The sequence below is a fragment of the Strix aluco genome, chromosome 3 (genome assembly GCF_031877795.1).
Source record: "Strix aluco isolate bStrAlu1 chromosome 3, bStrAlu1.hap1, whole genome shotgun sequence".
NCBI classification, from domain to species: Eukaryota; Metazoa; Chordata; class Aves; order Strigiformes; family Strigidae; genus Strix; species Strix aluco.
This window is the reverse complement of record NC_133933.1, coordinates 133,006,032-133,017,469: the sequence shown is the minus strand read 5'-3', so window position 1 is coordinate 133,017,469 and position 11,438 is coordinate 133,006,032. Positions and strand designations below refer to the sequence as shown.

The 11,438-nt window shown below is 65.4% G+C and overlaps 1 protein-coding gene across 2 annotated transcripts; it reads right to left on the bottom strand.

Moving 5' to 3' along the window:
- Positions 1-4,132: 4,132 nt before the first annotated feature.
- LOC141921561 (E3 ubiquitin-protein ligase RNF19B-like) lies at positions 4,133-11,269 on the bottom strand. Of its 2 annotated transcripts, XM_074820464.1 has the most exons (10): positions 11,123-11,269; positions 9,602-9,693; positions 7,338-7,910; positions 6,793-6,962; positions 6,366-6,516; positions 5,894-6,056; positions 5,274-5,388; positions 4,994-5,131; positions 4,598-4,766; positions 4,133-4,466 (listed from the first exon to the last, which is right to left on the bottom strand). In XM_074820464.1, exons 3-10 carry the CDS (start codon positions 7,778-7,780, stop codon positions 4,319-4,321), a joined length of 1,497 nt encoding a protein of 498 aa, XP_074676565.1. In that variant the 5' UTR covers positions 7,781-7,910; positions 9,602-9,693; positions 11,123-11,269; the 3' UTR covers positions 4,133-4,318. The 2 variants fall into 2 exon arrangements, with proteins under 2 accessions (XP_074676565.1, XP_074676566.1); XM_074820465.1 differs by lacking the exon at positions 4,994-5,131.
- Between the last annotated feature and the right edge of the window lie 169 nt (positions 11,270-11,438).

Here is an 11,438-nt window from a genome sequence, read left to right as displayed (position 1 = left end):
CGGAGCTGGGGACGAGCCTCTGGGGACGGTTTGTGTCTGCTGAAGGGACGGTGCTGCCAGTCACCCTCCCGTGAGGCCGCGCTGCCCCCCCGAGCCACGTGCTCTCCCCGGGCTACGACGAGGCAGCTCCCGCCTGCCATGCCGGACGGCGTAAAGCTGCTGCTGCAGGAGGGAGGTCCCTGGGCTCTAAACCACCGACAGGAAGGTCCCGTCGGCAGCTCCTCCGCGCCGCTGGCGTGGTGCAGGAGCACAGGGAAGCGTGGAGGTTTGCGGGCCAAGATCACCCCGGGTTCCTGTGTCGCAGGGGAGCGCTCTGGGCCATGCCCTGCACTGCAAGTCTCCCCTCTTGAAGATGAAAGCAGCCCTCCTGGCCCTGGCCACTTGTCTCGGCTTCTGCAGCTCAGCCCGAGCCTCACCAGCTGGGGTGGGTGCATCCCACGTCACCTTTGAGCCCCTTCCCCGGTGGCCCTGAGCCCCCCAGCCTCTCTGTCCAGCTGCTCTCCAGTGACGACATGTCCAGTCCTGAACTGGTTTGGTCCCTGGATGGTCCAGGCTGGGCTCCTGTGGCCCTGCTCGGAGTTGGGAGCTCAGAGCCACAGGCGCTGCGGTCGGATTTGCTGCTCAGGCTGTTTCTGCGCTCAGAAACTTTCTGTGTGAGCTGATGCGTGTCCCTGGAATGGTGCTGAGTAAAGCACCCAAGGAGAGGATGTTTTTCCTTTGCAGAAGTGGATTTCTTCTCAGGGCACCTTCCATTTGCCGCCAGAGGGGTTTGTCTCAGGAGCACTGAGGGGACAGCTCAGTACCCGATGCTTCCTCCCTGCCATGAATGTGCTGGCCAAGCTGCCCCCACATTTTGAATAAACAGACTGAACTGTCACAGAAATGAGCGGATTATTTTCTCCAGTTCGAAAAGCATTCGTTATTTCTGAAGTCCCTCTAGTTTCCATGTGTTCCGTAGAACAGGGACAGCAGCGGTGCTGCAGAGCCTCGGCAGGAGGGTAAATCCCAGTCCCGGACAGTGCCTGGACCTGCAGCCTCTGGGAGGCTGAGCCCAGAGTTCCACTCGGTGGAGTTAAAAACACTGTTTGTTTGAATTGTCATGTGCCTGCTGCCTCGCTCCTGCTGTGAGGTGTCAGTCTCGAGAGGGTTTGGTTTTAAACTTTCTTTCTGGTCATTAAAATTTTTTGGTATCAGAGTTTTAGCACCAGCCTCTGTGGAGTCCCCTAAAATGACTCTGGTCAGTGGTGATCTCACATTAGTAATTTGTACTGAGATGTAACTGGGTTTAGACCATTTACCGTGTGCTCTGTTGATGTTTTATCCTTCTAGTTTTTAATCAAAATGCTTTTTGGCGTGTCCTGTGCCATACCAAAGGCCCTTATAGCTACAGTTACTGTCAATAACCTACTGAAGCCCTTCCAAGAACAGAAGCAGGAATTTTGCTCAGACTTCCCGGCAGGTTCTGTGGTGACAGCTCATCTCCACGAACGCCAAGGAGCCCAGGAGCCACGATGGGGGGGGTCCTGGGTCCCTCCACCAGGATGGTCAGTCCTGGGGCTGGGGGGTCAGTGGGAGACACCCCCCCGTCAACAACGGGGGGGGCTGCTGCCCACAGGGCTTGTGACTCGTGGGGGGATCCTGGGGCAGGATCGACCACTGTGGGCTGCTTGGGGAAGGGAGGGACTGGGCGGGGAGGAATGAGTGTGGGAAACCGGCATAAAAGGGGCCAGTTGTGTGTAAAAAAAAAAAAAAATAAAAAAATTATATTAATAATAATGCATCACCACAAAGTGATCTTCTTTCCTAGCTGCTTTCCCAGGTGCGTGGGCTCTTTCTACGGCACGCAGGGGTGTGTGGGTCTGAGCACCAGCGAAGGGAGGGAGCAGCGTGCTGGGGGGCACGTACGTCAGCGCAGGCTGGACTCTCTGGTGAGCAGGCGAAGGGGTTTGGGAGATGGGTTTTGGTGTGGCCTAGGACAGATCCTGGGGAGACCGGAGGTCTGAGAGCTGGTTACTGGAGGCAGCAGGAAGCCCAGGCCGTTGGGTGACGTGACAAGCTCAGCTGCAGCCATGCAGGAGGCACAAAGGAACAACGGCAGGAGGAGTAATTTGATTAATAACCTGACCCAGCTACTCCTGGGCCCATCAGAAGAGAAGTGTCAGCCCCTCAGAGGCCAATGTCCAAAAATCCAGGAGGACAAAGAGGCACTGGAGCAGGCGGGGGGGCCCAAATCCCTGCCTCCCCCCCGTGTGCCTCCTGGGGCTGCCCCAGGACCACGAGCCCAATCACCAGGGCTCGCCGGGAGCTCTCCGGGTCACCTCGCGGGACAGAGGGGTGGCTGCCTGGGGATGCGGGACACATTATGGGATGCAGGGAAAGAGCACTTGGGGAAAACACAGAATTTACTATGTGATGTTTAGGGGAGGAAGAGAAGGTGGAAAAAGAGAGATTTAGGAGATTTGGGGAGGAACAACTGTGGGAAATAGAGGGATAAGGGAATAAATGGGTCTATCTGCATGTAAGGAGAGACTGGGCGGTTCATGACTCTGTCCTGTCACTTTATTGAGCTTCACCTTCAACTGCTGACATTCAGCCATTGGGGGGGGAGGGTGCCTGGGGTGCCAGAAATGCATGTGTGCGTGCATACGTGTGTGTGTGCGCACTATCAAAGAGCAGCTGCAGCAGCTGGGTGGTAGGTGATGGGGGGGGGGGGAGCACATCTCCGAGGGCAGCGCTGGGTGTGGGAGTACAGCCCAGGGTGGGGACGGGACCACAGCGGGCCCTGGTCAGTGCTGGGTGTGAGCGCGCCTGTGCGTCCCTGGGGCAAAAGGACCAGGGGGAGGATTAGGGGCCAGCTACAGAACCAGAGAGGTGACGTGATGGCTTCTGGGTGAGTGATGGGCACCGGAGCAGCTGCACCACAGAAATCCCAGCATCATCTGTGTTGGAAAAGCCCTTGCAGCTCCTCCAGTCCAACCATGAACCTCACCCTGACCGTTCCCAACTCCACCAGATCCCTCAGCGCTGGGTCAACCCGACTCTTCAACCCCTCCAGGGATGGGGACTCCCCCCCTGCCCTGGGCAGCCCATTCCAACGCCCAACAACCCCTTCTGCAAAGAAATCCTTCCTAAGAGCCAGTCTGACCCTGCCCTGGCGCAGCTTGAGGCCATTCCCTCTTGGCCTGCCGCTGGTTCCTTGGCTCAAGAGACTCATCCCCCCTCTCTGCACCCTCCTTTCAGGCAGTTGGAGAGGGCCATGAGGTCTCCCCTCAGCCTCCTCTTCTCCAGACTAAACCCCCCCAGTTCCCTCAGCCGCTCCCCATCACACCTGTGCTCCAGACCCTGCACCAGCTCCGTTGCCCTTCTCTGGACACGCTTGAGTCATTCAATGGCCTTTTTGGAGTGAGGGGCCCAAAACTGAACCCACTCATTGAGGGGTGGCCTCACCAGCACAGAGTGCTCATCGTGTGCCCCACCAGTGACCCACAGCAGTGTGGAGCATCACCCAGCCGGGGAAGGGCCCAAGGATGCTGCAGTGGAGTCACCAGGCCCTTGGCAGGATCCCCCTCACCTGAGACTCTGTATCCCATCTGGCTGCGTGTCCCCAGCCCACAGCATCCCCCCCTCACACACCCCCCCCCAGCCCCTCCCCACTGATCCCTGGTGAGGATCAGGACCTGCAGCTTGGAGCCGCTTGGCCTCAGAAGGGTGTGCCCATCACAGCAAGGATCCAGGTTGGGTGCCATCCTGCAGCACCCCAGATATAGAATCAGTCATAAAACCACAGAATCCTGGGCTGGAAGGGACCTCAGAGATCACTTGGTCCAACCTTTCATGGCAAAAGCCCGGTTTAAAAGCCCCACACCCTGTCCAGCTGAATCAGACGTGTCCAAAGATGGGGCAGCCACACGCTGCCCAGAGTTGGCCCAGGGCTCACTCCCCCTCTCCAACAGCTCTGGGAGCCCGTCACACGCTGACACAGGCCACCAGCACCCCCCTGCCTGCACCCCTGGGGGGCTGCGCCCACCCCACACACCCGGCTGTGGCACCCAAGGGGTGAGTGCACCCCAGAGCAGCACCTGCTGTCAGGGGGTGCTGTGCCGCAGGAGACAGACAGACAGACAGACCGACCGACCTTCGGAGAGTTTTATTTCCCTACGGTGCCTTCGGGGAAGGGGTGGATGGGGCAGCACCCGCCCGGCTGGGGGGTGGCCAGGGCCCCATGCACGGGGCTCGGGGTGCACAGGAGGTGAGAGCCCCCGGGGCAGGGGGGCTCTGTGGATCGAGAGTCTCCTCGCTCGGTGCTGTGCCACCCCCTTCACTCCGTGGGGACGCCCATGCCGCTGCACCGGTCACTGGTGCCTCCCAGGGAGTCCCCAGAGAGACTCTGTCCTGACAGGCTCCGCGCCAGGGCAGGACGTGGCACCGCTTCGATCGACACCTCCACCTCGATGCTGACACCTTCCCTGCAGACACACCAAGGGCCTGAGGGCGGGACGTCACCGCGTCCCTGCCGGGTGCAGCAGCCGTGGGGACGCCGTTAGGGAAGGGAAAGGGACGTGTGGGTCCCCGCTGCCAGCCCAGCACAGCCGCTCACCCGTAGGACATGTACCGGCCCTCGCTCGGCCCGAGGGCCGCTGGGGCCGCGCCGGCTGCCTGGCTGTCCCGCTTCTCCCGCACGGCCCCGCGGCGGGGGACGGTGGCTGTATCTGGTACTCCGTCCTCAGCCGGCCCGGGGCTGGGCAGCACCGACCACAGGTCATTCACTGGAGGAGGGGTAGATGGCGCTGAGCATCCCCTTTGCTCCTCCTCAGCGCGGGCGGGCAGCACCCGCCGCCCCCCAGACACCCTGCAGCCTCCCCGCGGGGACGCGTGGTCCCGCAGAACCCACACGGGTCCGCAGGCAGCCCCAGGGACGCCTCAGCGACGTGAGGCAGGAGCGGGGCCCGCGCAGCCCAGGGGAGGGCAGGGGCCAGCGCGGCGCAGGACTCACACTTGCTCAGGTTCTCCAGCTCCAGCACCCCGAGATCCCCCGGCACGCTGCGGCCGCCCCCACACCCCCGGCAGCTGCGACACAGCGACAGAACCACCACCCCGTAGACGTAGGTGAGCGTCAGGGGCACGCCGACTCCTGCGGGCAGACCCGCAGCTACTGCCCGGCCCCCCCCGGGTGAAGCCCTCGCACTCCAGGGCTCAGCCAGCCCCCCCCCGAGACGCCCCGCTGCAGCCCCCCCAGTCCCACTCTGCCCCCAGCCCCGGCCCAACGTGCTCACCCACGGTGACGGCCGTGATGATGGGGGACATGATGAGAGAGAGGAGGACGCTGCTGGTGACAGAGAGGCACTGCTGGCACCCTGACAGGTTGCTCCTCCGGCTCTGCCCCAACACCTTGAAGGGAAGCAAGAGAGGTGTGAAGGGCCCTGCGGGCACCTCAGCGCGCAGCCCCCAGGGACCCCCAGCCACAGCTGCCCACAGTCTCCTCAGGGAGAGGCAGCTGCCACAGTGCCACCACCACAGCTCAGGTGTCCCTGGGAAACACCCCTGGGCCCCCAGACACCTTCCTCCTTCCACCCACACTAACCCCCCACTCCTGCTCTGGCGGAGGGCACTGGGGGGGGCAGCAGCGAGGGTCCCCATTAGACCCTTCCGAGGACCCTGATAACCCCCCAGGATACTGGGGAGATACTAGGGTCCTGGTGGGCTCCTGAGGGAGATACTGGAGTCTGTGGGGCCGGGTATTGGCGGTTGGGGGGTGTTACTGGGGTCACGGGGGAGCTGGCTGTGGGGACACAGGGGTGGCCCAGGGACACGTCGTGTGTAGCGGTGAGCACTGTGTGTCCGCCCAGGCCCGGGCCGCGGGAGCAAGGGGACACCAGGGCCCCCCCGCCAGTACCTTCCTACCCATGTAGATGGGGATCCCAATGGTAATGACAGGGACAGCGATGCCCACGACGAGGGAGATCACCATAGGCGCCCCCAGCACCATGCCCAGCTGCCACAGGAGCCTCCGGGTCCGTGACCAAGGCCTCTTCCCCCAGAAGGTGCAGCCAGAGGGGCTGCGAGGACAGAGTGGGCCAGCGGTTCCTGCGCAGGGGCGGGCAGCCAGCGAGCGGCACAGCCCGCCCTGGCGCCGGGGCGAGAGCCGTGGGCCTGCCGGGGAAGGAGAAGGGCAGACTCCCCCATCCCAGCTCAGGGCTCCTCCCGCGGGGTGCTGACAGCCGACCCCAGCCCCGCCAGACCCACCGCTCCCCCCGCCCAGCCCCGCAGCCCCAGACCCAGCTGCACGCGGGGGGCCTCGCTGCCACCCAGCATGCCCAGCTCAGCCCCCCGGCGCGCCCAGCTCAGCCCTGTAGCCCTGCGCTGACCTCAGGAAGTGCACATCAGAGATCTCCCGCAGGCAGAGCCAGCAGAAGAGGCAGCCGCAGACGGGGCAGCTCATGCGGTTGCAGCCTCCATCGTTGATCTTTGTGATGAAGGCGCTGCAGCGGGGACAGACCTTGATGTCCTCGGCCTCAGCTGGCGGGAGGAAGGAGATGAGGCGGAATGGAGGGAGCAGGATGGGACAGCGCAGGTCTGTCCCCGCACCCTGTCCCAGGATGGCCACCACGGGTGTCCGGGTGAGCCGGGCACAGCAAGGTCCCACCCCACACCCCCTGCTCGCCTGGTGCAGAGGCCACCAGCAAGGTCCCAGCTCTGCATCCCCGCAGCGGGGAAGCTACAACAGCCTCCAAGCGCCGCTTGGCCCTGCCAAACCCCTGCCCAGCCCGCTCCCACCCCGGGCCAGGGTCTCACCTTGGGCTAAGGGCTCCGGGCGGGGGCTGGCCAGGCCAGAGGCTGTCGTCGCGCAGGGGCTGTCGGGGTGCCAGGGCTGCCGGCAGTGGTAGCAGAACTCAGTGCCGCAGCCCTCGCGCCCGCAGGTGAGGCGGGGACACTCGGCACAGCCGTGGGCGATGACGGCGTAGCTGCAGGGAGAAGGCGGTCAGTGTTGGGGGGACGGCGGTGCCCTCCCTGCATCCCCACACGGCACCCGGCCCTTCCCCTCCCCAGCACAGCCCGCCCATGCGGCAGCAGGGCCCAGCACCCACCCTCTTCCCCGGGAGCCTGGAGCACCAACCCCGGCAGGGGCACGGGGCTCTGCACCTGGGACGGGGATCGGGACATCTCTGAGCAAACCCAATCTCACGTGGGACCAAGTCACGAAGGGATTGGGCCTGGAAAAGGCTCCCAGGACGCAGGCTGCTGCGCGCCAGCTCCCGCCTGGGGAAGCCCGTCGCCTCCACGGGCAGGGGGACCCACCCCAAACCCCCCCGGCTCTGCACGAGCGGCCGGCTCGTCACCTGCAGCCGGGCGCGGGGCACCAGCGGGTGCTGGGGTCGGCCGCCAGCAGCCGTCGCAGGAGGAACTCCTCGTACTTGTCACGGAGGGCGGGCTCGGGCAGGAGGCGGTGGACGTCAGCGGGCTGGAGCGCGGCCGGGCAGTGCGGGCAGGCCACCGGCACGCGGCTCTCTCCAACGGCCAGGCGCAGGTACTGCTCCAGGCAGCCCCGGCACGAGCGGTGGTGGCAGGAGGCCAGCGAGGGAAAGGCCTGGGGGGGCTGGGGCAGCAGGCACAGGGGACACTCCACCAGCTCCCCGCCCTCGGCCAGGGGCAGTGCGATGCACGTCTCCTCGGGTTCCTCCGGCTCCGGTTTCGGCGGCGTCTCCCCTCCGACAGCCTGCGGCTTCTGCCCAAAGAAGCCCAGGAGACGAAGGGGCCCGGGCACCCGCGTGGGCCGCGCCATGGTGGAGGCTACGGAGGGCTACGGAGGGCAGCAGGGAGGTGCCAGCCCCACCATGGCCCCCACGGCCGGGCTGCTACCTGGGCCTGACACAGCGGCTGAACCATCTCCAGCTGCACTCGGCGCCGCTCCCCTGCGAAGGAACCACCTGTGAGAGCGAGCTCCGGGCCCCCCGGCACCCACCAGACCCCAGGGCCGTCCACTGGCCGCACCACAGATGAGACCCTGACAGCTCTGGGACAGGCCAAACGCCACGGCACTCCTCGCACCCCCAGGCCAGCCCCATCCTGGCCAGCCCTCCCCGTGGGCAGCAGGGCCATCCCTGCCAGCAGTGCCCTGGCCCCAACACGAGCCCTTCAGCACAGAGACCTCGGCCCCCTGCCCCCTCGAGCTCCCGCGGTCACACCTTGCCTGGTCACCCCCAGCCGTTCCGTCCAGCCCCGTCCCCACGTTGGCACGAAGGTCGCTGGTGCCGCAGCTGACCAGTCCCACGCTGAGCCGGGGCAGTGCAGCCACAGCCCATCCCCAGCCACCCACGTGCCCCCGAGCCAGCTCTGTTCTGCCCCATTCTCTTTCCTTCCATTCAGCATCAAAATCCAGAGACATGGGACCTCCCAGATTAACTCCCCGAGGCAGGCAGGACAGTGGGCCTTGCAAGGACAGCAGTGGCGAGCACTGTGACAACCAGTCTGCACACAGGGCAGCGCAATAATCACCCCCCTCACCACCCCGGGTCTCCGTGGCTCTCCTCTCCAAGGAGGGACGTGGCTGAAGCTCTGACTTTCCACTGGAGTTCAAGTTCAGACACAAGCTCCTTAGCCCAGCCTGCGTCAGGAAGCTCCTAGCGATGGCTACCTGGAGGGAGCCCAGAGGGAAACTCGGGGCAAATCAAAACTGCTCCTCAGGGTTAGCTCCCAGGAGAACAGGGAATGTCCCGCTGCCACAGAGACAGCGCTTCCCACAGAGGCTGGACCCTGCACTGTCCCAGAGGGGCAGAGCTCCTCCACGTGCCCTCCCGGGGCAGCAGGACGCGGCGCCTCATCCCGAGGATGCTTCCCCTCGTCCCGAGTGCTGCACTAAAACCTGCCTCAGCCAAGCTGCTGCCGAGTTTACAGAAGAGCCAACCGAGCCAAGGGACCCAAGAGCCACTTAATTAAGTGACCAGAAGCCCGGTGATTACAGGAGAGAGGAGGTAAATCTGTCAGTTCTCCCTTACATAGAGCTCATGAGCCCGTGGCCACGCCGCAGTCCCTCCCGAGAGCAGGGCCAGTCCCTCCACTGCTCTCCTTGCTCCTTCCTTATCTCTACCCCAAAAAGTGGCACCCTACACTTTACACCTCCGCAGCATTGCTGCATCCCTCCACCTCTACCAGCCTCCGCTGGTTTTGCCGTCTGAGCACAGCTAGAACAGCAGAAGTTCCAGCACGGGAAGAGGCAGATATTAGTGGCAGCTCGGGTAAGACCGAGGAGACGATCAGATCTGCTCTGCTGGGGACCAACAAGGTGCCACACGTGTCACCCTGGGTGACAAAGCACTTCCCAGTGAGGTGGCAACCAAAGAGCTCATGGAAACTGGGCTGAGATTGGATTTAAGTGATTGTTAGAGAGCAGGAGGTTCCACAGGAGGAGAGCAGGCAGGAACGTGCTCCAGCGCAGGGGAGGGCAGTGGGGCCGCTGTCTCCAGTGACTGACGCCAACACCGTGGACATCGGCTGTGCGACTGCCACGGCTCCTGCTCCAGCACCGCAACACCTCAACTAAACGGTCGGGGCTGCACAGCACCAGCCAGGACCCAACCAGCCCCATCTTCTGGTCCCAAGGTACCTGTCAGCGGGGGATCATCGCAGACGACACGGCGTGGCCATGGCTCCCTGGGACCGTGGCAAACTCCAGCACATTCAACTCCCCCAGGGAACCTGCAAATAAAACAAAAACTATCTGTGAAGAGGCTCAGCGGCAGCAGCTCACGCAGCCTGGACGCGTCAGAGCTCTCTAATGGAGAAAGAACGAGTCCTGCAGACGGGGACCACATCCAGGGCACAGACCCCGGCATCAGAGGGGACAAGTCAGAGCTGAGCAGAGCAGAGCTGCTGCCCCCGACACACACGGCCACACAGCGGCCACCCCCAGTGATGCGGCGAAAAAGTCCTGCGCAGGGTAAGCACAGGCCCTTCTCTCCGCAAAGCCCTGGATGTCCCTGGCCTGCACAACACGGGGATATCGGAGACGGGAGCTGCAGGAAGCCTGGCAAAGCAGAGGGAAAGGTGATGGCGTGAGACGGCCGAGCTCGCCGGGGAGCAGGGGTGCGAGTGGGCTGCGCCAGGGGCCAGCACAGCGTCCCGGAGCCCAGCAGGCTCCTCGCCTGGCAGGGTCAGAGCACATCTGGGTGTCTGGGAGCTGAGCCCCGCGAACCAGGGGGGATTTCCTGGGAAGGGGGTTATGAACCACAGGGACAGGCCAGGCGAATTTGGGAGCTCCGCTGCATGGGGGCCCGTCACCCGCGCGCGCTCCCAGGAGAACCAGCAATAGGGCTCAGCTCTGCGGTCCCCGAGAGAGCCGTGACCGTGGGGACAGCGCCGGGAGAGGAGCCATGGCACGGCCACGGTGCTCCGACACCGGGCTTGTTCTGCAGCCACCGCTCCCCCCACACCTGGCTGTGGGGAGCTGGGCTCCCCATCCTCTGCAGCCTGTTCCCGCTGGGGTCACCACGATCATGGAATAATTCGGGTCCCCCAAGGGACCCCCCAAGGGGTGTCCAGTCCACCCTCCCGCCCCAATCAGGGCCAGCGCTGCGATTAAGGGCTTTACACCAGCTGGGGCTTGAAAATCTCCGAGAAGGAAGATCGCCCAACCCCTCTGGGCAACCGGACCCGTGAGCGGACCCGTTCCGCCCCCCGGGACAGCCCAGGGCAGCGGGACTCCCCGGGCGCCTCCCAAGGCCGGTTTCGGCCGTCGCTGGAGGTCAGACCGCGGGCGGGACAGTGACTTTGCACTCCCACAGCCCCAGAGCCCCCGGCCGAGGGGCTGGAGGAGGCACCGCCGCGGTGACAGGCCGCTCGTGGCTCCCGCAGTGTCCTCCCGCCCCCCGGGCCTCTCGTCCCACGGCAGCGCCGGCCCCGCAGCACACCCCGGGATCTCCAGAGCTCTACGAGCCCACCCGGGCGCTGCCGTCCCCGGGGCTCCGCGGGGCGGGGTCCGCCGGGGGTCCCGCTCCGGTGCTGCGCGGATCCCCACACCCCGGCGGGGACCCCCCCGGCCGCCGGCGCTGCCCCGCCGCCGCCGAGCAGGGCCGGGGCCGGGACGGCCAGAGCCGCCAGCGGGCACCGGTACCGGCCAACGACTCACCGAGCTCTGCCCGCGGCCGCCCGGAGCGGGGCCGGGCCCGGCGGGAGAGGTCGCCGCAGCCCCCCCCACTCCCGGTCCCGCTCCCCGCGGCGTCGATCGCGCCACCGCCTCCCCGTTGCCCTGGAAGGGGCGGGGCCACCGCTGACCCCGCCCCTCCCGAGACCCCGCCCCTCCCGGCACCGCTCTCCCGCCCGAGGGGACCGGCCCCTGCCCAGCCCCCGCCCGTCGCTCCCGCGCCCACCCCCCCTCCCCATCCGCCCCTCGCCGCACGCCGGAGGCACCGTTGCGGTGCCGGGGGGACGCGGACGGCGACGGA

Coding starts and splice junctions, on each gene's coding strand:
- LOC141921561 (XM_074820464.1), bottom strand. CDS start 7,780: ATGGCGCGGCCCACGCGGGTGCCCGGGCCCCTTCGTCTCCTGGGCTTC. Junction 6,517..6,792: donor CCCGGAGCCCTTAGCCCAAG/GTGAGACCCTGG, acceptor TCCTCCCGCCAG/CTGAGGCCGAGGACATCAAG. Junction 4,767..4,993: donor GCTGGAGAACCTGAGCAAGT/GTGAGTCCTGCG, acceptor CCCCTCCTCCAG/TGAATGACCTGTGGTCGGTG.